The 21325-nt window shown below is 55.4% G+C and overlaps 2 protein-coding genes across 2 annotated transcripts in view; one reads left to right on the forward strand and one right to left on the reverse strand.

Annotated features, from left to right (window-relative positions):
* Positions 1 to 1150: 1150 nt before the first annotated feature.
* LOC142292373 (uncharacterized) lies at positions 1151 to 14685 on the reverse strand. Its single transcript, XM_075337698.1, has 9 exons — positions 14628 to 14685; positions 10765 to 10899; positions 10464 to 10696; positions 2978 to 3041; positions 2753 to 2880; positions 2552 to 2670; positions 1921 to 2053; positions 1756 to 1852; positions 1151 to 1670 (listed from the first exon to the last, which is right to left on the reverse strand). The coding sequence occupies exons 2-9, from the start codon at positions 10832 to 10834 to the stop codon at positions 1624 to 1626; spliced, it is 891 nt and encodes a 296-aa protein (XP_075193813.1). The 5' UTR covers positions 10835 to 10899; positions 14628 to 14685; the 3' UTR covers positions 1151 to 1623.
* A 244-nt stretch (positions 14686 to 14929) lies between these two features.
* Positions 14930 to 21325, forward strand: part of NUP98 (nucleoporin 98 and 96 precursor) — an 82672-nt gene continuing 76276 nt past the window's right edge. The window contains 1 exon segment of the mRNA XM_075337699.1: positions 14930 to 14998. The gene's annotated coding sequence lies outside the window, so the exon portion shown is untranslated.

Below are 21325 nucleotides of genomic sequence, written 5' to 3' on the forward strand. Positions count from 1 at the left end.
TTTATCTCTCCCTCTTCTCTCTCTCCTTTCTTTTTTCTTCTCTCTCTTTCCTTCTCTCTCTTTCTGACAAAGATCCATGCCTCCCACTACAAAAGATGTCGGACCTGAGACCAGGAGATGGCTGTCTTCCCTCTTCTACCCGATACTTTGTGCTAAGACTATGATATCCAAGCCTGTGGCCCAGAAGATCATTGTGCATCCCACCTTTGATGATGTCCCACCATTACCGCCTGAGGAATATGAGACTCTGAGTGAAACCAACCCTGATAAATATGAGCTAATTAGAGGACTACCGCCACGTTCCCCCTTCCTGAATAACGTGTGCCAGCGTGGAACATAGCCATGAGGACAGTCAAGAGAATACGGTCAGGATCTGGCTTCCTATGCATAGTCTGTTGGGTGGGGAGATTCATCCACAAGGGATGGGTTATCTCGTATGTGAGTGAGGTAACCATCGGTATTAGGACAGATCAATAGACTCGGGGAAAAGTAAGGAAATACTTTTGGCTATCTCCAAAGGGGGGACTGTTATGGACAAGATTATGAACTATTAGGAGTATATATATAGAGTTATATGAAGATATCCAAAAAACAGGATTTAAGATGGTGTTTGAACTGTACCACACCTATATCTGCATTCAGACATAAGACTCATCAGTCTGGACTTTCATGTGACAAGAGAATCATGCTGACATAGCTTAATATAATGAGGAAGCAAGCACATTACAGTATATTGTATATCACAGAATAAGCTCTATGATACTTTATCCAATAGGAGACGTGTTACGTGTTCTTGGCTCCTAGCCAGTAACTCCTTTTAAATGTTTGTCCAACTTCCGTATTAAATCAGTCTTACTTTCTATTCATATCCGAGTACGTCTCTAGTGTGTATGAAAGAGAATGGTATGCATACTACCACAATTGACTCATAATTTGGACTGCAGACAGGTTTAAGGTAGATGCACGATTAGATTGCATCACTGTAAATTTATGGCCGCCTTAACACTCCTATGCTGGCCCCACGTTGGGCGCCATTAATGTTAGGGTGAACTCTTGATCAGAGATCACTAGTTGCCAACTGCCTGGCCTAATTCGTATGGATCGAGTGCATGCTTGAAAAATGAGATCAGACACAGTCGCATATTCATCTTTCCTCGACAAAAGTCGGCCCAGGCTCTGCCTTTATTACAACTGAGCTTGCTCTGATATAACCTTGCAAAGGGGCATGTCCGGATGTGTTCACTGGTCAGTGTGTCGAACAATGTGTTAGTCCATGAGCTGATTGGTGGGCGTCATTGTAGGCGGGTCTATGACAGCATTGGATCGATCCATGGTGATTATGATGGGAGGGACGTCATCTGGTGGATCCATGCTGATGGTAGAGTCTGTGATGTCATCGGGGGCCATTTTGGGTTCCTCTGAAGAGTGACTGGCTTATGTATAGAGAATTGATTTAATTGATCACATTTCTTACAATGCTCTATGTACAGAGGTTAATTAAGTATTTCAGTTTATGGCTCTCCTCAACACCGGCCCTGGAGGGAGGCACCCTGGGGGGTGAGGTCCCGGCCCTGGAGGGAGGCGCCCTGGGGGGGGTGAGGTCCCGGCCCTGGGAGGGTGAGGTCACAGTGGTCCATGCAGATTCTCCATAAACTTTGTGTAGAACTTTTCTGAAAGACAGAAGTGAGGTATCAGCGCCTCGCGCCCCGGCAGAGGGTCACGTAGACCCGGTCCAACTCACACGTGGTTAGTCACCTGTGTCCGGCTGAATGTGTCCGTTCCGCATGAGGAAATCCAGTACAACCAGTGCACAGTTGGGTTTGAACTCCTGGGTGGCGATGGCCTCTGTCACCTGCAGAGAGATGTGACGTCAGATGGGCGCAGACCACCCCCTGCCCTGAGGGGTCTGCGTGTACCCACCTTGTCCAGGGGCCATAGATAGAACTCCTGCACCTCTCCGTCCCCTACACGAGGCTGGAAGGACTCAGGAACCTCCAGATCAAACACAAACTGGCACTCCAGGTACAGCGCCTCATCCTGCTGATAGGCGTAACTGTGGGGAGACACAAAGATTAGGGGAACCAGGAATGGTGATCAGCGGCAGCAGGAATGGGAGCCCCCTAGAGGCGAGTATGTGTAGTACTGGTGAGGATGCAGCGCAGGCGCCCTCTAGAGGCAGGTGTGTGTAGTACAGGTGAGGATGCAGCGCAGGCGCCCTCTAGAGGCAGGTGTGTGTAGTACAGGTGAGGATGCAGCGCAGGCCCCTCTAGAGGCAGGTGTGTGTAGTACAGGTTAGGATGCAGCGCAGGCGCCTTATAGAGGCGAGTATGTGTAGTACAGGTGAGGATGCAGCGCAGGCGCCCATTAGAGGCAGTTGTAATACTGGTGAGGATGCAGCGTAGGCGCCCTCTAGAGGCAGGTTTGTGTAGTACAGGTGAGGATGCAGCGCAGGCGCCCTCTAGAGGTGACTGTGTGTGTACAGCCATGGTGCAGGACTTCAGCAGTGGGCAGGAGGTGGCATCCGTCCATGTATCTGTCCCCCGGGGCTCACCTTACAGTCCCGGCTGGTCTGGCTGTGGAGGCCAGGGATTGTGGGATACAGGCCTCCTCTGTACACTCCTTCAGAAGAGTCTCCCACACACCGGACCCCGCAGCGATTCCACCGGCCGCCTATGAAGTGACAATAGTCAGTTCCCCGGGCCCGGGCAGGATTCCCCCTTTATTGATGATATACATACTGCCCCTCACTCACGAGGTGGTCGAGCTTTCCGGGGTAGTTGGGTTTGGTCAATGACCGCCGGGCGATCCACATAAAGATGTCGGCTCCTCGGCGTAGAAAGCCATTCACATGGACGCCGTAGCGGGGAACTCCCAGGAGCGCTGAGACGGGGATAATGACAATCAGAAAAGACACCAACCGCACAGAGAATCAGCGACTAATAGACTGCAAGCTCCTGGGCCCACAGATCAGACTCACGTGTGGCCGCTCGCTCCATGCTGAGAAGAGGGGGGTCCGAGAATAAACCCTTCACATCGTAGAGCTGAGGGCGAGAAGAGGAGAATCCGTCACATCGGACCATGCATACGTATAGCAGGGCTCAAAATAAGTGAGTACACCCCTAGGGAAGGGATTCAGCACTCGCTCACTGATCAAAAAACGACATTTTGACAGTTCTGACTTTCATCACATTTATTTCCCCCCATAACACAACAGGGAGGGCAATAAGAGAATGGTGTGCGACCGCCATGATGTGTGAGGACAGCATCGAGGCTTCTAGGCCTGGAAGGAGCACGCCGGGGACCTGGCGCCTACAGACGGCCATGGTGTACAGCACTGGAGATACTGTATATACAGTTACCGCCAAAAGCGCTGGCATGGGGTTTAGATACGGACGCCTTGCGGCCTCTTCAGATCTCTCCAGTGCTTTGTTTCCATCCATTTCTGGGGCTTCTTGAAGTGTTTGGGGCTCATTGTCCTGCTGGAGACCCCTGACCTAGGACTATACCCAGTTCTGTCACACTGGGCTCTACCTTGCCCCCCAAAATCCTCTGTGCAAGACATCATGAAGATTACCATAGTGAAGGTCCCCAGTGCCAGAGGCAGCAAAACAACCCCAAACATCTACAACCTCCCCAGATGTGCCTGTAGGTGCTGTGCTCTTTACTTTGTAGCCTGGTCCCCGCTCACCACCCAGACCTCCTGTCACCGCCCGGACCCCTGTCACCGCCTGGACCTCCTGTCACCGCTCAGACTCCCTGGCACTGCTCGGCCCTCCGTCACTGCCCGGACCCCCCTGTCACCGCCTGGACCTCCTGTCACTGCCCGGACCACCTGGCACTGCTCGGCCCTCTGTCACCGCCCGGACCACCTGGCACTGCCCGGACCACCTGGCACTGCTCGGCCCTCTGTCACCGCCCAGATCTCCTGTCACTGCTCGGACCCCCTGTCCCCGCTCATCGCCCGGATCTCCTGTCACTGCTCATCGGTCGGATCTCCTGTCACTGCTCGGACCCCCTGTCACCGCTCATCGCCCGGATCTCCTGTCACTGCTCATCGCCCGGATCTCCTGTCACTGCTCATCGCTCGGATCTCCTGTCACTGCTCGGACCCCCTGTCACCGCTCATCGCCCGGATCTCCTGTCACTGCTCATCGCTCGGATCTCCTGTCACTGCTCGGACCCCCTGTCACCGCTCATCGCCCGGATCTCCTGTCACTGCTCATCGCTCGGATCTCCTGTCACCGCTCATCGCTCGCATCTCCTGTCACCGCTCAGATCTCCTGTCACCGCTCAGATCTCCCGTCCCCGCTCAGATCTCCCGTCCCCGCTCAGATCTCCCGTCCCCGCTCAGATCTCCCGTCCCCGCTCAGATCTCCCGTCCCCGCTCAGATCTCCCGTCACTGCCCGAATCTCCCGTCACTGCCCGAATCTCCCGTCACTGCCCGAATCTCCCGTCACTGCCCGAATCTCCCGTCACTGCCCGAATCTCCCGTCACTGCCCGAATCTCCCGTCACTGCCCGAATCTCCCGTCACTGCCCGAATCTCCCGTCACTGCCCGAATCTCCCGTCACTGCCCGAATCTCCCGTCACTGCCCGAATCTCCCGTCACTGCCCGAATCTCCCGTCACTGCCCGAATCTCCCGTCACTGCCCGAATCTCCCGTCACTGCCCGAATCCCCCGTCACTGCCCGAATCCCCCGTCACTGCCCGAATCCCCCGTCACTGCCCGAATCCCCCGTCACTGCCCGAATCCCCCGTCACTGCCCGAATCTCCCGTCACTGCCCGAATCTCCCGTCACTGCCCGAATCTCCCGTCACTGCCCGAATCTCCCGTCACTGCCCGAATCTCCCGTCACTGCCCGAATCTCCCGTCACTGCCCGAATCTCCCGTCACTGCCCGAATCTCCTGTCACTGCCCGAATCTGCTGTGGGAATGTCATGGTGTGCGGCTGTTTTTCAGAAGACGGCGCCAGCAATAGAAGGAAGGATGAATGGATAAATAAATATATGGAGACATTTCTGAATAAACCTCTGCTGCCACTGACCAGGATGATGAAGATGAAACGAGGTAAGACGTTTCAGCAAACAATGATCCCAAACACACGGCCAAGGAAACTTTAGAGAAAGAAAATCTGCTAGAATGGCCGAGCCGATCACCGGAGCCGAATCCAATAGAAAATGTCTGGAAGGAACTAAAGCTCCAAGTACATAGAAGAAGCTGGGACCAGCAGGATGTGAGGAGAGTGTGTAAAGAATGACCAAAACCCACCTGAGCAATGCAGGTGACTAGTGTCTCCATACAGGATGTGAGGAGTGTGTGCGGAAGAATGGACCAAAACCCACCTGAGCAATGCAGGTGACTAGTGTCTCCATACAGGATGTGAGGAGTGTGTGCGGAAGAATGGACCAAAATCCACCTGAGCAATGCAGGCGACTAGTGTCTCCATACAGGATGTGAGGGGTGTGTGCGGAAGAATGGGCCAAAATCCACCTGAGCAATGCAGGTGACCAGTGTCTCCATACAGGATGTGAGGAGTGTGTGCGGAAGAATGGCCAAAATCCACCTGAGCAATGCAGGCGACTAGTGTCTCCATACAGGATGTGAGGAGTGTGTGTGGAAGAATGACCAAAATCCACCTGAGCAATGCAGGAGACTAGTGTCTCCATACAGGATGTGAGGAGTGTGTGCGGAAGAATGGGCCAAAATCCACCTGAGCAATGGAGGTGACTAGTGTCTCCATACAGGATGTGAGGAGTGTGTGCGGAAGAATGGGCCAAAATGCACCTGAGCAATGCAGGCGACTAGTGTCTCCATACAGGATGTGAGGAGTGTGTGCGGAGGAAGAATGGGCCAAAATCCACCAGAGCAATGCAGGTGACCAGTGTCTCCATACAGGATGTGAGGAGTGTGTGCGGAAGAATGGCCAAAATCCACCTGAGCAATGCAGGCGACTAGTGTCTCCATACAGGATGTGAGGAGTGTGTGCAGAAGAATGGGCCAAAATGCACCTGAGCAATGCAGGCGACTAGTGTCTCCATACAGGATGTGAGGAGTGTGTGTGCGGAAGAATGGGCCAAAATCCACCTGAGCAATGCAGGCGGCTAGTGTCTCCATACAGGATGTGAGGAGTGTGTGCAGAAGAATGGGACAAAATCCACCTGACCAATGCAGGCGACTAGTGTCTCCATACAGGATGTGAGGGGTGTGTGCAGAAGAATGGGCCAAAATCCACCTGACCAATGCAGGCGACTAGTGTCTCCATACAGGATGTGAGGAGTGTGTGCGGAAGAATGGGCCAAAATCCACCTGAGCAATGCAGGTGACCAGTGTCTCCATACAGGATGTGAGGAGTGTGTGCGGAAGAATGGGCCAAAATCCACCTGAGCAATGCAGGTGACTAGTGTCTCCATACAGGATGTGAGGAGTGTGTGCGGAAGAATGGGCCAAAATCCACCTGAGCAATGCAGGGACTAGTGTCTCCATACAGGATGTGAGGAGTGTGTGCGGAAGAATGGGCCAAAATGCACCTGAGCAATGCAGGGACTAGTGTCTCCATACAGGATGTGAGGAGTGTGTGCGGAAGAATGGACCAAAATCCACCTGAGCAATGCAGGTGACTAGTGTCTCCATACAGGATGTGAGGAGTGTGTGCGGAAGAATGGGCCAAAATGCACCTGAGCAATGCAGGGACTAGTGTCTCCATACAGGATGTGAGGAGTGTGTGCGGAAGAATGGGCCAAAATCCACCTGAGCAATGCAGGGACTAGTGTCTCCATACAGGATGTGAGGAGTGTGTGCAGAAGAATGGGCCAAAATCCACCTGAGCAATGCAGGGACTAGTGTCTCCATACAGGATGTGAGGAGTGTGTGCGGAAGAATGGACCAAACTCCACCTGAGCAATGCAGGCGACTAGTGTCTCCATACAGGATGTGAGGAGTGTGTGCGGAAGAATGGGCCAAAATCCACCTGAGCAATGCAGGCGACTAGTGTCTCCATACAGGATGTGAGGAGTGTGTGCGGAAGAATGGGCCAAAATCCACCTGAGCAATGCAGGAGACTAGTGTCTCCATACAGGATGTGAGGAGTGTGTGCGGAAGAATGGGCCAAAATGCACCTGAGCAATGCAGGGACTAGTGTCTCCATACAGGATGTGAGGAGTGTGTGCGGAAGAATGGACCAAAATCCACCTGAGCAATGCAGGGACTAGTGTCTCCATACAGGAGGCATCTGGAGCTTCATCACCAACAAAGAAGAATGCGCCAAGTAATAAACACATTTCAGTAACGAGTTCACGACTTTTCCTGCGTCATTTCTCATTATTACTCATCATTGGTGATTTTTCTCCTGTTTGGATTGGACGGGTTGTTACTGACATCTGGTGACACATGTATGACAAAAGCAGCGTACAGCACAGACGATGACCCAGAACTTGTGATCACACGAGAACCGCCAAAACCAAGCGAAACAACAGCGCGAAGAATCAGCGAGATCAGAGGAGTCACAGGAAATACCAATATACAGGGAGATATCACCTCTTATTACAGCACAGGGGAGATATCACCTCTTATTACAGCACAGGGGAGATATCACCTCTTATTACAGCACAGAGGAGATATCACCTCTTATTACAGCACAGGAGAGATATCACCTCTTATTACAGCACAGGGGAGATATCCCCTCTTATTACAACACAGGGGAGATATCACCTCTTATTACAGCACAGGGGAGATATCACCTCTTATTACAGCACAGGGGAGATATCACCTCTTATTACAGCACAGGGGAGATATCACCTCTTATTACAGCACAGGGGAGATATCACCTCTTATTACAGCACAGGGGAGATATCACCTCTTATTACAGCACAGGGGAGATATCACCTCTTATTACAGCACAGAGGAGATATCACCTCTTATTACAGCACAGGGGAGATATCCCCTCTTATTACAGCACAGGGGAGATATCCCCTCTTATTACAGCACAGAGGAGATATCGCCTCTTATTACAGCACAGGGGAGATATCCCCTCTTATTACAACACAGGGGAGATATCACCTCTTATTACAGCACAGGGGAGATATCACCTCTTATTACAGCACAGGGGAGATATCACCTCTTATTACAGCACAGGGGAGATATCACCTCTTATTACAGCACAGGGGAGATATCACCTCTTATTACAGCACAGGGGAGACATCACCTCTTATTACAGCACAGAGGAGATATCACCTCTTATTACAGCACAGGGGAGATATCCCCTCTTATTACAGCACAGGGGAGATATCCCCTCTTATTACAGCACAGAGGAGATATCGCCTCTTATTACAGCACAGAGGAGATATCACCTCTTATTACAGCACAGGGAGATATCCCCTCTTATTACAGCACAGGGGAGATATCACCTCTTATTACAGCACAGGGGAGATATCACCTCTTATTACAGCACAGAGGAGATATCACCTCTTATTACAGCACAGGGGAGATATCACCTCTTATTACAGCACAGGGGAGATATCACCTCTTATTACAGCACAGGGGAGATATCACCTCTTATTACAGCACAGGGGAGATATCACCTCTTATTACAGCACAGGGGAGATATCCCCTCTTATTACAGCACAGGAGAGATATCACCTCTTATTACAGCACAGGGGAGATATCACCTCTTATTACAGCACAGGGGAGATATCACCTCTTATTACAGCACAGAGGAGATATCACCTCTTCTTACAGCACAGGGGAGATATCACCTCTTATTACAGCACAGGGGAGATATCACCTCTTATTACAGCACAGGAGAGATATCACCTCTTATTACAGCACAGGAGAGATATCACCTCTTATTACAGCACAGGGGAGATATCCCCTCTTATTACAACACAGGGGAGATATCACCTCTTATTACAGCACAGGGGAGATATCACCTCTTATTACAGCACAGGGGAGATATCACCTCTTATTACAGCACAGGGGAGATATCACCTCTTATTACAGCACAGGGGAGATATCACCTCTTATTACAGCACAGGGGAGATATCACCTCTTATTACAGCACAGGGGAGATATCACCTCTTATTACAGCACAGGGGAGATATCCCCTCTTATTACAGCACAGGGGAGATATCCCCTCTTATTACAGCACAGAGGAGATATCACCTCTTATTACAGCACAGGGGAGATATCACCTCTTATTACAGCACAGGGGAGATATCACCTCTTATTACAGCACAGAGGAGATATCACCTCTTATTACAGCACAGAGGAGATATCACCTCTTATTACAGCACAGGGGAGATATCACCTCTTATTACAGCACAGGGGAGATATCACCTCTTATTACAGCACAGAGGAGATATCACCTCTTATTACAGCACAGGGGAGATATCACCTCTTATTACAGCACAGAGGAGATATCACCTCTTATTACAGCACAGGGGAGATATCACCTCTTATTACAGCACAGGGGAGATATCACCTCTTATTACAGCACAGGGGAGATATCACCTCTTATTACAGCACAGGGGAGATATCACCTCTTATTACAGCACAGGGGAGATATCACCTCTTATTACAGCACAGAGGAGATATCACCTCTTATTACAGCACAGGGGAGATATCACCTCTTATTACAGCACAGGGGAGATATCACCTCTTATTACAGCACAGGGGAGATATCACCTCTTATTACAGCACAGGGGAGATATCACCTCTTATTACAGCACAGGGGAGATATCACCTCTTATTACAGCACAGAGGAGATATCACCTCTTATTACAGCACAGGGGAGATATCACCTCTTATTACAGCACAGGGGAGATATCACCTCTTATTACAGCACAGGGGAGATATCACCTCTTATTACAGCACAGGGGAGATATCACCTCTTATTACAGCACAGGGGAGATATCACCTCTTATTACAGCACAGGGGAGATATCACCTCTTATTACAGCACAGAGGAGATATCACCTCTTATTACAGCACAGGAGAGATATCACCTCTTATTACAGCACAGAGGAGATATCACCTCTTATTACAGCACAGGGGAGATATCACCTCTTATTACAGCACAGGGGAGATATCCCCTCTTATTACAGCACAGGAGAGATATCACCTCTTATTACAGCACAGGAGAGATATCCCCTCTTATTACAGCACAGGGGAGATATCACCTCTTATTACAGCACAGAGGAGCTATCACCTCTTATTACAGCACAGAGGAGATATCACCTCTTATTACAGCACAGGGGAGATATCACCTCTTATTACAGCACAGGGGAGATATCACCTCTTATTACAGCACAGAGGAGATATCACCTCTTATTACAGCACAGAGGAGCTATCACCTCTTATTACAGCACAGAGGAGATATCACCTCTTATTACAGCACAGGGGAGATATCACCTCTTATTACAGCACAGGGGAGATATCCCCTCTTATTACAGCACAGCGGCCTCCTCACCTCGTTCCTCCATTCCTGGAGACATGGGAACCCGTCCCGTCCTCTCAGCGCCTCCATCACCTCCTGTATCGCCCGCGTCCTCTCCTCGGTGGAGCGCAGTCGGTCGCTCAGCTCCAATCGAGGTTTGGAGTCTTTATAAAGTGTGAACACGTCAGGATTCTGCGCCAGGACATTCGCCACCGGCGGCGTCACCCAACCGACCCGCTGTCCGAGGACACAGAACGGGAGGCAACCTGCGGAGGATAGATGTGATCAGAGCCGCACACAGGGACTGGACAGGACACACCACATGCCACTCCACCTGCACGCTGCAGATTGTTCAGCCTCAGCACCAGCTCCAGAACCCGCTCAGACCACACGGCCATCGCCATATCTGTGCAACCCAGTCCACTCCACCTGCAGAGGAGACACCGGAACTTCACACAGTCCACTCCACCTGCAGAGGAGACACCAGAACGTCACACAGTCCACTCCACCTGCAGAGGAGACACCGGAACGTCACACAGTCCACTCCACCTGCAGAGGATTTAGGTGAATATCACACAGTCCACTCCACCTGCAGAGGATTTAGGTGAATATCACACAGTCCACTCCAACTGCGCAATACACTGATAAGTAAATACAGAAAACTGCAGAATCTGGAAGATAAAATACAGTCTACTCCAACAGAAGGCAGCACAGACACTACAGCCCACTCCTCCTGTGAAGGCTCCAGGGTGACAGAAGTATGATCAGCACATGGTCTTATAGGGAGAGTGTGATTATAATCGGGAGGGAGGAGCTAAACGTGGGGTGAAGATGATTGGTGCAAATATCAAAACCTGAAAATGTCTCCAGGACAAGGCGGCGGCCATCATAGTGGAGACCAACAGGCAAAACTTGATATACTCCAGCCTGTGTCCTGTCCTGTGTGATACTGTCTGCTGAGCTGTGTATCTAATCCTATCCTGTGTGATACTGTCTGCTGAGCTGTGTATCTAATCATGTCCTGTGTGATACTGTCTGCTGAGCCGTGTATCTAATCCTCTCCTGTGTGATACTGTCTGCTGATCTGTGTATCTAATCCTATCCTGTGTGATACTGTCTGCTGAGCTGTGTATCTAATCCTATCCTGTGTGATACTGTCTGCTGAGCCGTGTATCTAATCCTCTCCTGTGTGATACTGTCTGCTGAGCCGTGTATCTAATCCTCTCCTGTGTGATACTGTCTGCTGAGCCGTGTATCTAATCCTCTCCTGTGTGATACTGTCTGCTGAGCCGTGTATCTAATCCTCTCCTGTGTGATACTGTCTGCTGAGCTGTGTATCTAATCCTATCCTGGGTGATACTGTCTGCTGAGCTGTGTATCTAATCCTATCCTGGGTGATACTGTCTGCTGAGCTGTGTATCTAATCCTATCCTGTGTGATACTGTCTGCTGAGCCGTGTATCTAATCCTCTCCTGTGTGATACTGTCTGCTGAGCCGTGTATCTAATCCTCTTCTGTGTGATACTGTCTGCTGAGCCGTGTATCTAATCCTCTTCTGTGTGATACTGTCTGCTGAGCCGTGTATCTAATCCTCTCCTGTGCGATACTGTCTGCTGAGCCGTGTATCTAATCCTCTCCTGTGTGATACTGTCTGCTGAGCTGTGTATCTAATCCTATCCTGGGTGATACTGTCTGCTGAGCCGTGTATCTAATCCTATCCTGTGTGATACTGTCTGCTGAGCCGTGTATCTAATCCTCTCCTGTGTGATACTGTCTGCTGAGCCGTGTATCTAATCCTCTCCTGTGTGATACTGTCTGCTGAGCCGTGTATCTAATCCTCTCCTGTGTGATACTGTCTGCTGAGCTGTGTATCTAATCCTATCCTGGGTGATACTGTCTGCTGAGCCGTGTATCTAATCCTATCCTGTGTGATACTGTCTGCTGAGCCGTGTATCTAATCCTCTCCTGTGTGATACTGTCTGCTGAGCCGTGTATCTAATCCTCTCCTGTGTGATACTGTCTGCTGAGCCGTGTATCTAATCCTCTCCTGTGTGATACTGTCTGCTGAGCCTTGTATCTAATCCTATCCTGGGTGATACTGTCTGCTGAGCTGTGTATCTAATCCTCTCCTGTGTGATACTGTCTGCTGAGCTGTGTATCTAATCCTATCCTGTGTGATATTGTCTGCTGAGCTGTGTATCTAATCCTCTCCTGTGTGATACTGTCTGCTGAGCTGTGTATCTAATCCTATCCTGGGTGATACTGTCTGCTGAGCTGTGTATCTAATCCTATCCTGGGTGATACGGTCTGCTGAGCTGTGTATCTAATCCTATCCTGGGTGATACTGTCTGCTGAGCTGTGTATCTAATCCTATCCTGGGTGATACTGTCTGCTGAGCTGTGTATCTAATCTTATGTCATTACCCAGACCTCCTGTCCCTGCTCATCGCTCGGACCTCCTGTCACTGCTCGGACCCTCTGTCCCCGCTCATCGCCTAAACCTCCTGTCACTGCTCAGACCTTCTGGCACCGCCCGGACCTCCTGTCCCTGCTCATCGCCTAAACCTCCTGTCACTGCTCAGACCTTCTGGCACCGCCCGGACCTCCTGTCACCGTTCAGACCTCCTGTCACCGCCTGGATCTTCTGTAACTGCTTGGACATCCTGTCACTGCTCGGGACCTCCTGTCCCCGCTCATCGCCTGAACCTCCTGGCACCGCCCGGACCTCTTGGCACTGCTCGGACTGTCTGTAACCGCTCGGACCCCCTGGCACTGCTCATCACCTGGATCTTCTGTCACCGCCCGGACCTCCTGTCACCGCCCGGACCTCCTGTCAGCGCTCGGACCCCCTGGCACTGCTCATTGCCCGGACCTCCTGTCCCCGCTCAAACCCCCTGGCACTGCTCATTGCCCGGACCTCCTGTCCCCGCTCAAACCCCCTGGCACTGCTCATCGCCCGGACCTCCTGTCATCGCCTGGACCCCCTGGCACCGCTCGGACCTCCTGTCACCGCCTGGACTCAATGGCACCGCTCGGACCTCATGTCACCGCCCGGACCCCCTGGAACTGCTCATCGCCCGGACCTCCTGTCACTGCCAGTACCTCCTGTCACCGCCCGTACCTCCTCTCACCGCCCGGACTCCCTGGCACTGCTCATCGCCTGGACCCCCTGGCACCGCTTGGACCTCCTGGCACTGCTCATCGCCCGGACATTTTGTCACCGCCCGGACCCCCTGTCACCGCCTGGACCTCCTGTCACCGCCCGGACCCCCTGGAACTGCTCATCGCCCGGACATTTTGTCACCGCCCGGACCCCCTGGCACTGCTCATCGCCCGGACCTTCTGTCACCGCCCGGACCCCCTGGCACTGCTCATCGCCCGGACCTTCTGTCACCACCCGGACCCCCTGGCACTGCTCATCGCCCGGACCTCTTGTCACCGGCCGGACCCCCTGTCACCTCCCGGACCCCCTGTCACCTCCCGGACCCCCTGTCACCGCCCGGACCCCCTGTCACCGCCCGGACCCCCTGTCACCGCCCGGACCTCCTGGCACCGCCCGGACCTCCTGGCACCGCCCGGACCCCCTGGCACCGCCCGGACCTTCTGTCACCGCCCGGACCTTCTGTCACCTCCCGGACCCCTGTCACCGCCCATCGCCTGGACCCCCTGTCACCGCCCGGACCCCCTGTCACCACCCGGACCTCCTGTCACCGCCCGGACCTCCTGTCACCCGCCCGGACCTCCTGTCACCGCCCGGACCTCCTGTCACCGCCCGGACTCCCTGGCACTGCTCATTGCCCGGACCTCCTGGCACCGCTGTGGAACACTGGGTGAGCGGTGCCAGAGGGGACTGGTACCTCAGAATACAGCGCTGGGCTACAATAACATGGCGCCTGGCTGCCTCTCAGCTGGGAATTAGGCCAGTTCTCAGCTGAGGACGCCACAGTACAGGGGGACGCCGGCCGCAGGCTGCTGGGCTCAGGACCGGCTGTGCTTGTGATGTGCAGGGGTTCTGCTCTGAAACTTACACAGCAGCAAATAGAAATGGCGGCGCCCAGCGGCTGCGGAAAACATGAATCTGTTATAACAATGATTGTCATTCTGCAGAAAATATAAGGGCTTACATAATTATCAATACAAAAATACAAATGACGCCACATAACAACAGAGGATGGAATTCCCCTTCAAGGACGCGTCACCTGACAGGCGACAGTGAAGTCATCAGCCATCGCCGCCGGCTTGCGGAAGTGAAATCTCTCACGTGACTCCGGTTGCTAGGTGACCACTTCCCTGACTGGATGATTGGCAGCGGCTCCACAGACATTCATGGAACAACCAAGTGGCGGGAACCAATAGGAAAAGAAGATGCCGAATAGGTCACGCCTACAAGAAAAACACTAGCCTGATGCCACACCCATCTGGTGAGTGACAGCATCTGGGAGCCAATTAGGAGCTGAATTCCGCTGTGACGCGTGGAGCGTGCTGACGTCATCGCGCAGTCATCAGCGCCATATTGATACATGACGCACTCCGCTCTCCCGCCTGCGGACTGCAAGTTCTGAGGGGAGCGGTAAGCGGCGGCGTGTGTGGGGATTGTGGAGCGCGGTACCGCTGTGGAGAGGGGCGGGGGTGCAGCAATGAGGCCGGTACACGCGGGTGTGTGAGGAGCCGGCGTGTCGGTATCTACTCACTGACCCCGCACCCGAGAGGTCTGCGCCGGTGTTACCAGCCGCAGCCAATCACATTGCGGCTTACATGTGTGTGCGGGGAGGAGGCAAGATGAAAGCAGCGCGCTGATTGGCCGCTCTGAGGCTTGTGTATAGTGGACGTGACGTCACTGAGAAGGGGGGAGGGTAGAACAGCAGTCATGTGACCCTGGTACGGGTGATAAACCTCAGCTGCTGCACAACTTCTTCCTGTCTGGTGAATCTAGGCATATGTATTGTGACAAAGACATGAGGTCCGTCTGGCGAGCGTGCAGTCCGTCTGGCGAGCGTGCGTGCGGTCCGTCTGGCGAGCGTGCGTGCGGTCCGTCTGGCGAGCGTTCTGTCCGTCTGGCGAGCGAGCGTGCGGTCCGTCTGGCGAGCGAGCGTGCTGTCCGTCTGGCGAGCGAGCGTGCGGTCCGTCTGGCGAGCGAGCGTGCGGTCCGTCTGGCGAGCGAGCGTGCGGTCCGTCTGGCGAGCGAGCGTGCGGTCCGTCTGGCGAGCGAGCGTGCGGTCCGTCTGGCGAGCGAGCGTGCGGTCCGTCTGGCGAGCGAGCGTGCGGTCCGTCTGGCGAGCGAGCGTGCGGTCCGTCTGGCGAGGGAGCGTGCGGTCCGTCTGGCGAGGGAGCGTGCGGTCCGTCTGGCGAGGGAGCGTGCGGTCCGTCTGGCGAGGGAGCGTGCGGTCCGTCTGGCGAGGGAGCGTGCGGTCCGTCTGGCGAGGGAGCGTGCGGTCCGTCTGGCGAGGGAGCGTGCGGTCCGTCTGGCGAGGGAGCGTGCGGTCCGTCTGGCGAGGGAGCGTGCGGTCCGTCTGGCGAGGGAGCGTGCGGTCCGTCTGGCGAGGGAGCGTGCGGTCCGTCTGGCGAGGGAGCGTGCGGTCCGTCTGGCGAGGGAGCGTGCGGTCCGTCTGGCGAGGGAGCGTGCGGTCCGTCTGGCGAGGGAGCGTGCGGTCCGTCTGGCGAGGGAGCGTGCGGTCCGTCTGGCGAGGGAGCGTGCGGTCCGTCTGGCGAGGGAGCGTGCGGTCCGTCTGGCGAGGGAGCGTGCGGTCCGTCTGGCGAGGGAGCGTGCGGTCCGTCTGGCGAGGGAGCGTGCGGTCCGTCTGGCGAGGGAGCGTGCGGTCCGTCTGGCGAGGGAGCGTGCGGTCCGTCTGGCGAGGGAGCGTGCGGTCCGTCTGGCGAGGGAGCGTGCGGTCCGTCTGGCGAGGGAGCGTGCGGTCCGTCTGGCGAGGGAGCGTGCGGTCCGTCTGGCGAGGGAGCGTGCGGTCCGTCTGGCGAGGGAGCGTGCGGTCCGTCTGGCGAGGGAGCGTGCGGTCCGTCTGGCGAGGGAGCGTGCGGTCCGTCTGGCGAGGGAGCGTGCGGTCCGTCTGGCGAGGGAGCGTGCGGTCCGTCTGGCGAGGGAGCGTGCGGTCCTTCTGGCGAGGGAGCGTGCGGTCCTTCTGGCGAGCGAGCGTGCGGTCCTTCTGGCGAGCGTGCGGTCCTTCTGGCGAGCGTGCGGTCCGTCTGAGCGTCCGTCTGGCGAGCGTGCGGTCCGCCGTCCGTCTGAGCGTCCGTCTGGCGAGCGTGCGGTCCGCCGTCCGTCTGAGCGTCCGTCTGTGAGCGTGTGGTCCGCCGTCCGTCTGTGAGCGTGCGGTCTGCTGTCCGTCTGAGCGTCCGTCTGTGAGCGTGCGGTCCGCCGTCCGTCTGTGAGCGTGCGGTCCGCCGTCCGTCTGGTGAGCGTGCGGTCCGCCGTCCGTCTGGTGAGCGTGCGGTCCGCCGTCCGTCTGAGCGCAGGGTCCGCCTGATCTCCGCTGTTTACTGCGTTCCGTCAGTGTGACTGATCACGGCCGCCTCCTGTTAGCGGAGGACACGTGACGCTGATATTAACCCTTTCCATTTGTCGGATCTTGCTATGAACACTGATCAATGGTTGGACAGTGATCAGATTACATGGACTCACAGCATTGGCCATTAATCTCCAGCACTTAATAGACTTGATCCGTTAGGGGGGACTGTATAATAATGAGATCCCGTAGATCTCATGGGTCATCTGGGGCTAATGTCATATTGGAGTGAGTGGTGCGTGTGCGTGTTTGTGTGTGTGCGTGTTGGTGTGAGTGAGTGGTGTGGGTGCGTGTTGATACATTTCTCTTCACTTTGTGCATTTCCAGTCCTTCATTGATCTCGGGCTTGTGCAGAGGGTCTTTGGTAGAATATTTGGGCAGCTAATGGCACACGCCTGGAGGGCTCCTGGTTACATGGGCCTATATCCATGCCCTATGAGTACTAGTGCTGTATGTGTGGGCCGCATATGGTCGCTGTCCCCTGCGTCTTCCCATGAGACACTGCGGCTATAACCTCTGACATCAGTTGTGCGCTATTTGATAAAAACTCATGATCTATACAACCATATGGAATGTGCGGGCATAAAGCTACACTATGTACACCTACAGGCGGCTTCATATATAAAGTGCTTTTGAAAAAAGCTGTGTATACATGGAGTTCCCTGTGTGGATCCTCTTCCTCTGTGGAGTGGATCTGTAAGGGTTAAGGGTGTTCTGTATATAACCCATTATTATCAGGGTTTTCTAGGACGTTGTTTCTATGCATTTAGGTTTGGGGTTTACCCTCACCGCTCTCTTGCCCCTCGTATTTAGCTTGTTCTTTTCACTATTTGTCCTGAGTTACATATAAATAGAATCTGTACCCGGATGTATATCCGCTCTATGTAACGCTGCAGCGCCTGCGCACGACCTCACATCTGCCCGTTTCTGAACTAGTTCAATTCACAAAGGCTGTTACTCCGGTTGAGTAGCGCTGTGGATATCAGCGCATGCGCATTGCCGTGCTCGGGTGCGGCTTCTGTATCATGTGATCAAACCAAGATGGCGGCCGCCATCGCTACCCTGAGATGCTATAAGACTCACGGACTGGTGAGCAATCATTCTCTAATTGTTTTTATTTATATAGGGCACACACTAGGATTTGGGGCACATCTCTCCCTGAGGAAGCTGCACCTGTAGTGTTGATACGCGTGGGGTCTCATTGCGTCCACCTCCCCCTGGTGTTCGTGCCGTCTGCCTCCCCCTGGTGTTCGTGCCGTCTGCCTCCCCCTGGTGTTCGTGCCGTCCCTCTGGGTGTGAGTATGAGTGTGACGCCTCCTTTACTACCCCGGGCTGCCCGTGTCTTTGGCCTGCGCCCCGTGCTGCCCGTGTCTTTGGCCTGCGCCCCGTGCTGCCCGTGTCTTTGGCCTGCGCCCCGTGCTGCCCGGGTCTGTGGCCTGCGCCCCGTGCTGCCCGGGTCTGTGGCCTGCGCCCCGTGCTGCCCGGGTCTGTGGCCTGCGCCCCGTGCTGCCCGGGTCTGTGGCCTGCGCCCCGTGCTGCCCGGGTCTGTGGCCTGCGCCCCGTGCTGCCCGGGTCTGTGGCCTGCGCCCCGTGCTGCCCGGGTCTGTGGCCTGCGCCCCCGTGCTGCCCGGGGTCTGTGGCCTGCGCCCCGTGCTGCCCGGGTCTGTGGCCTGCGCCCCGTGCTGCCCGGGTCTGTGGCCTGCGCCCCCGTGCTGCCCGGGTCTGTGGCCTGCGCCCCGTGCTGCCCGGGTCTGTGGCCTGCGCCCCGTGCTGCCCGGGTCTGTGGCCTGCGCCCCGTGCTGCCCGGGTCTGTGGCCTGCGCCCCGTGCTGCCCGGGTCTGTGGCCTGCGCCCCGTGCTGCCCGGGTCTGTGGCCTGCGCCCCGTGCTGCCCGGGTCTGTGGCCTGCGCCCCGTGCTGCCCGGGTCTGTGGCCTGCGCCCCGTGCTGCCCGGGTCTGTGGCCTGCGCCCCGTGCTGCCCGGGTCTGTGGCCTGCGCCCCGTGCTGCCCGGGTCTGTGGCCTGCGCCCCGTGCTGCCCGGGTCTGTGGCCTGCGCCCCGTGCTGCCCGGGTCTGTGGCCTGCGCCCCGTGCTGCCCGGGTCTGTGGCCTGCGCCCCGTGCTGCCCGGGTCTGTGGCCTGCGCCCCGTGCTGCCCGGGTCTGTGGCCTGCGCCCCGTGCTGCCCGGGTCTGTGGCCTGCGCCCCGTGCTGCCCGGGTCTGTGGCCTGCGCCCCGTGCTGCCCGGGTCTGTGGCCTGCGCCCCGTGCTGCCCGGGTCTGTGGCCTGCGCCCCGTGCTGCCCGGGTCTGTGGCCTGCAGCCCCGTGCTGCCCGGGTCTGTGGCCTGCGCCCCGTGCTGCCCGGGTCTGTGGCCTGCGCCCCGTGCTGCCCGGGTCTGTGGCCTGCGCCCCGTGCTGCCCGGGTCTGTGGCCTGCGCCCCGTGCTGCCCGGGTCTGTGGCCTGCGCCCCGTGCTGCCCGGGTCTGTGGCCTGCGCCCCGTGCTGCCCGGGTCTGTGGCCTGCGCCCCGTGCTGCCCGGGTCTGTGGCCTGCGCCCCGTGCTGCCCGGGTCTGTGGCCTGCGCCCCGTGCTGCCCGGGTCTGTGGCCTGCGCCCCGTGCTGCCCGGGTCTGTGGCCTGCGCCCCGTGCTGCCCGGGTCTGTGGCCTGCGCCCCGTGCTGCCGGGTCTGTGGCCTGCGCCCCGTGCTGCCCGGGTCTGTGGCCTGCGCCCCGTGCTGCCCGGGTCTGTGGCCTGCGCCCCGTGCTGCCCGGGTCTGTGGCCTGCGCCCCGTGCTGCCCGGGTCTGTGGCCTGCGCCCCGTGCTGCCCGGGTCTGTGGCCTGCGCCCCGTGCTGCCCGGGTCTGTGGCTTGTGCTGCCCGGGTCTGTGGCCTGCGCCCCGTGCTGCCTGGGTCTGTGGCCTGCGCTGCCCGCACACATCTTGGTCATTAATGATCTAGGGCTGGGAGGTGCAGACTTGATGGCGTGCTGGCTGAGCTGCGGCCTGACATACACGCTTGATTTACCTTGTGGGAGCGTCAGGTATTGCAGTAAGTTCCTTTAGCGGGTTTATTACCAGCACTGACGGTACATTCAGACATAGATGTGTGACCCTGCTGATTAACCCCGTGTGAACGCTCAGTATGTGCATTTTTACAGTAAACAATGTGTTCTATCCTTTGCTTCTAGGAGGGTTGTTTAGGTGTAATTTATCCTATACAATTGTACGGGTAATACATTAGTTCCCTGCAATGAGCTGTGGGTATATGTAATGCTCCTCTGTATATATGACTACATGCGCTTATTAACTGGTGATGCCCTCATTTACCCTTTCCTCTTGGAGCCTGATATCCGTACAGCAGCTGGTTACGCCTGTATTCATGTAAGGCTATGTGCGCACGTTGCGTACAGTCAGTGCAGAAATGTCTGCAGCGATCTGAACAGCACACGTGCGCTTCAAATCGCTGCACAAAATGTCCGTAGTGAAAAAAAAAAAGCCGATTCCATGCGCTCTGCCTGCAGCTCCTGCCATAGACGGAGCGGGGAATGCCGGCAAAGCGCACGGAAGAAGTGACATGTCACTTCTCAGAACGCGCGCTTCGGGCAGCAGCTGAATCGCTGCGTTCTAATACGCCACGTGTGCACGGCCCCTGCACAATCTCCATAGATTGTGCTCAGGACGCATGCAGTTACGCTGCGGTGCAGATCGCAGCGTAACTGCATGTATTTACGCAACGTGCGCACAAAGCCTTACTGGTTACATTAGTCCTAGGGCAGGACGATCATTCTGTGCTTGTATTTAGAAGTGAGGTGCTTTATATTGTTGTAATAGCCTGTTGGAGGCCGGCGTGTCGGGGATTATGCCACGTTGGCTTTGTAATTGTTTTTCGTCCGTCTCTGCTCCTGCCACTCCTTCAGCCAGGATTTGGCCACTTTTTTTTCTAAATAAAGTTTTTCCACCTTCTTTTGCTGATCCCTTTAAAGGGAACCTGTCATCAGAAATTTTGCACTAAACGTAAAAGCTCCCCCCTCTGCAGCTCCTGGCTGCGTTCTAGCAAGGTTCCTGTTGTTTGTGCCCCTTTCTGACCAATATAAAGACTTTGTAAAGTGGTACCTTTTTGTATTCCGATCTTGATAATGGTACACGGGGGCGGGCTGTCCTTCTCACATTGATAATGATCTGCGTCTGATTTTCTTGGCTATGTAAGAAACAGACGTGAGATCAGCGGCTAAGGCTCGGTTCACATTTCCGTTGTTTTGCATCAGTCACATGCGTTGTACAACGGATGACAAGAATAGAGTTCATTGTCGGATTCTGTTGTAAAGCGTGAGCGATCAGCTGATCGCTCACATTAGCCGGCCGCCGGGTGATCGGCTGATCGCTCACCT

This window comes from Anomaloglossus baeobatrachus, chromosome 2 (assembly GCF_048569485.1).
Source record: "Anomaloglossus baeobatrachus isolate aAnoBae1 chromosome 2, aAnoBae1.hap1, whole genome shotgun sequence".
Taxonomy (NCBI): domain Eukaryota; kingdom Metazoa; phylum Chordata; class Amphibia; order Anura; family Aromobatidae; genus Anomaloglossus; species Anomaloglossus baeobatrachus.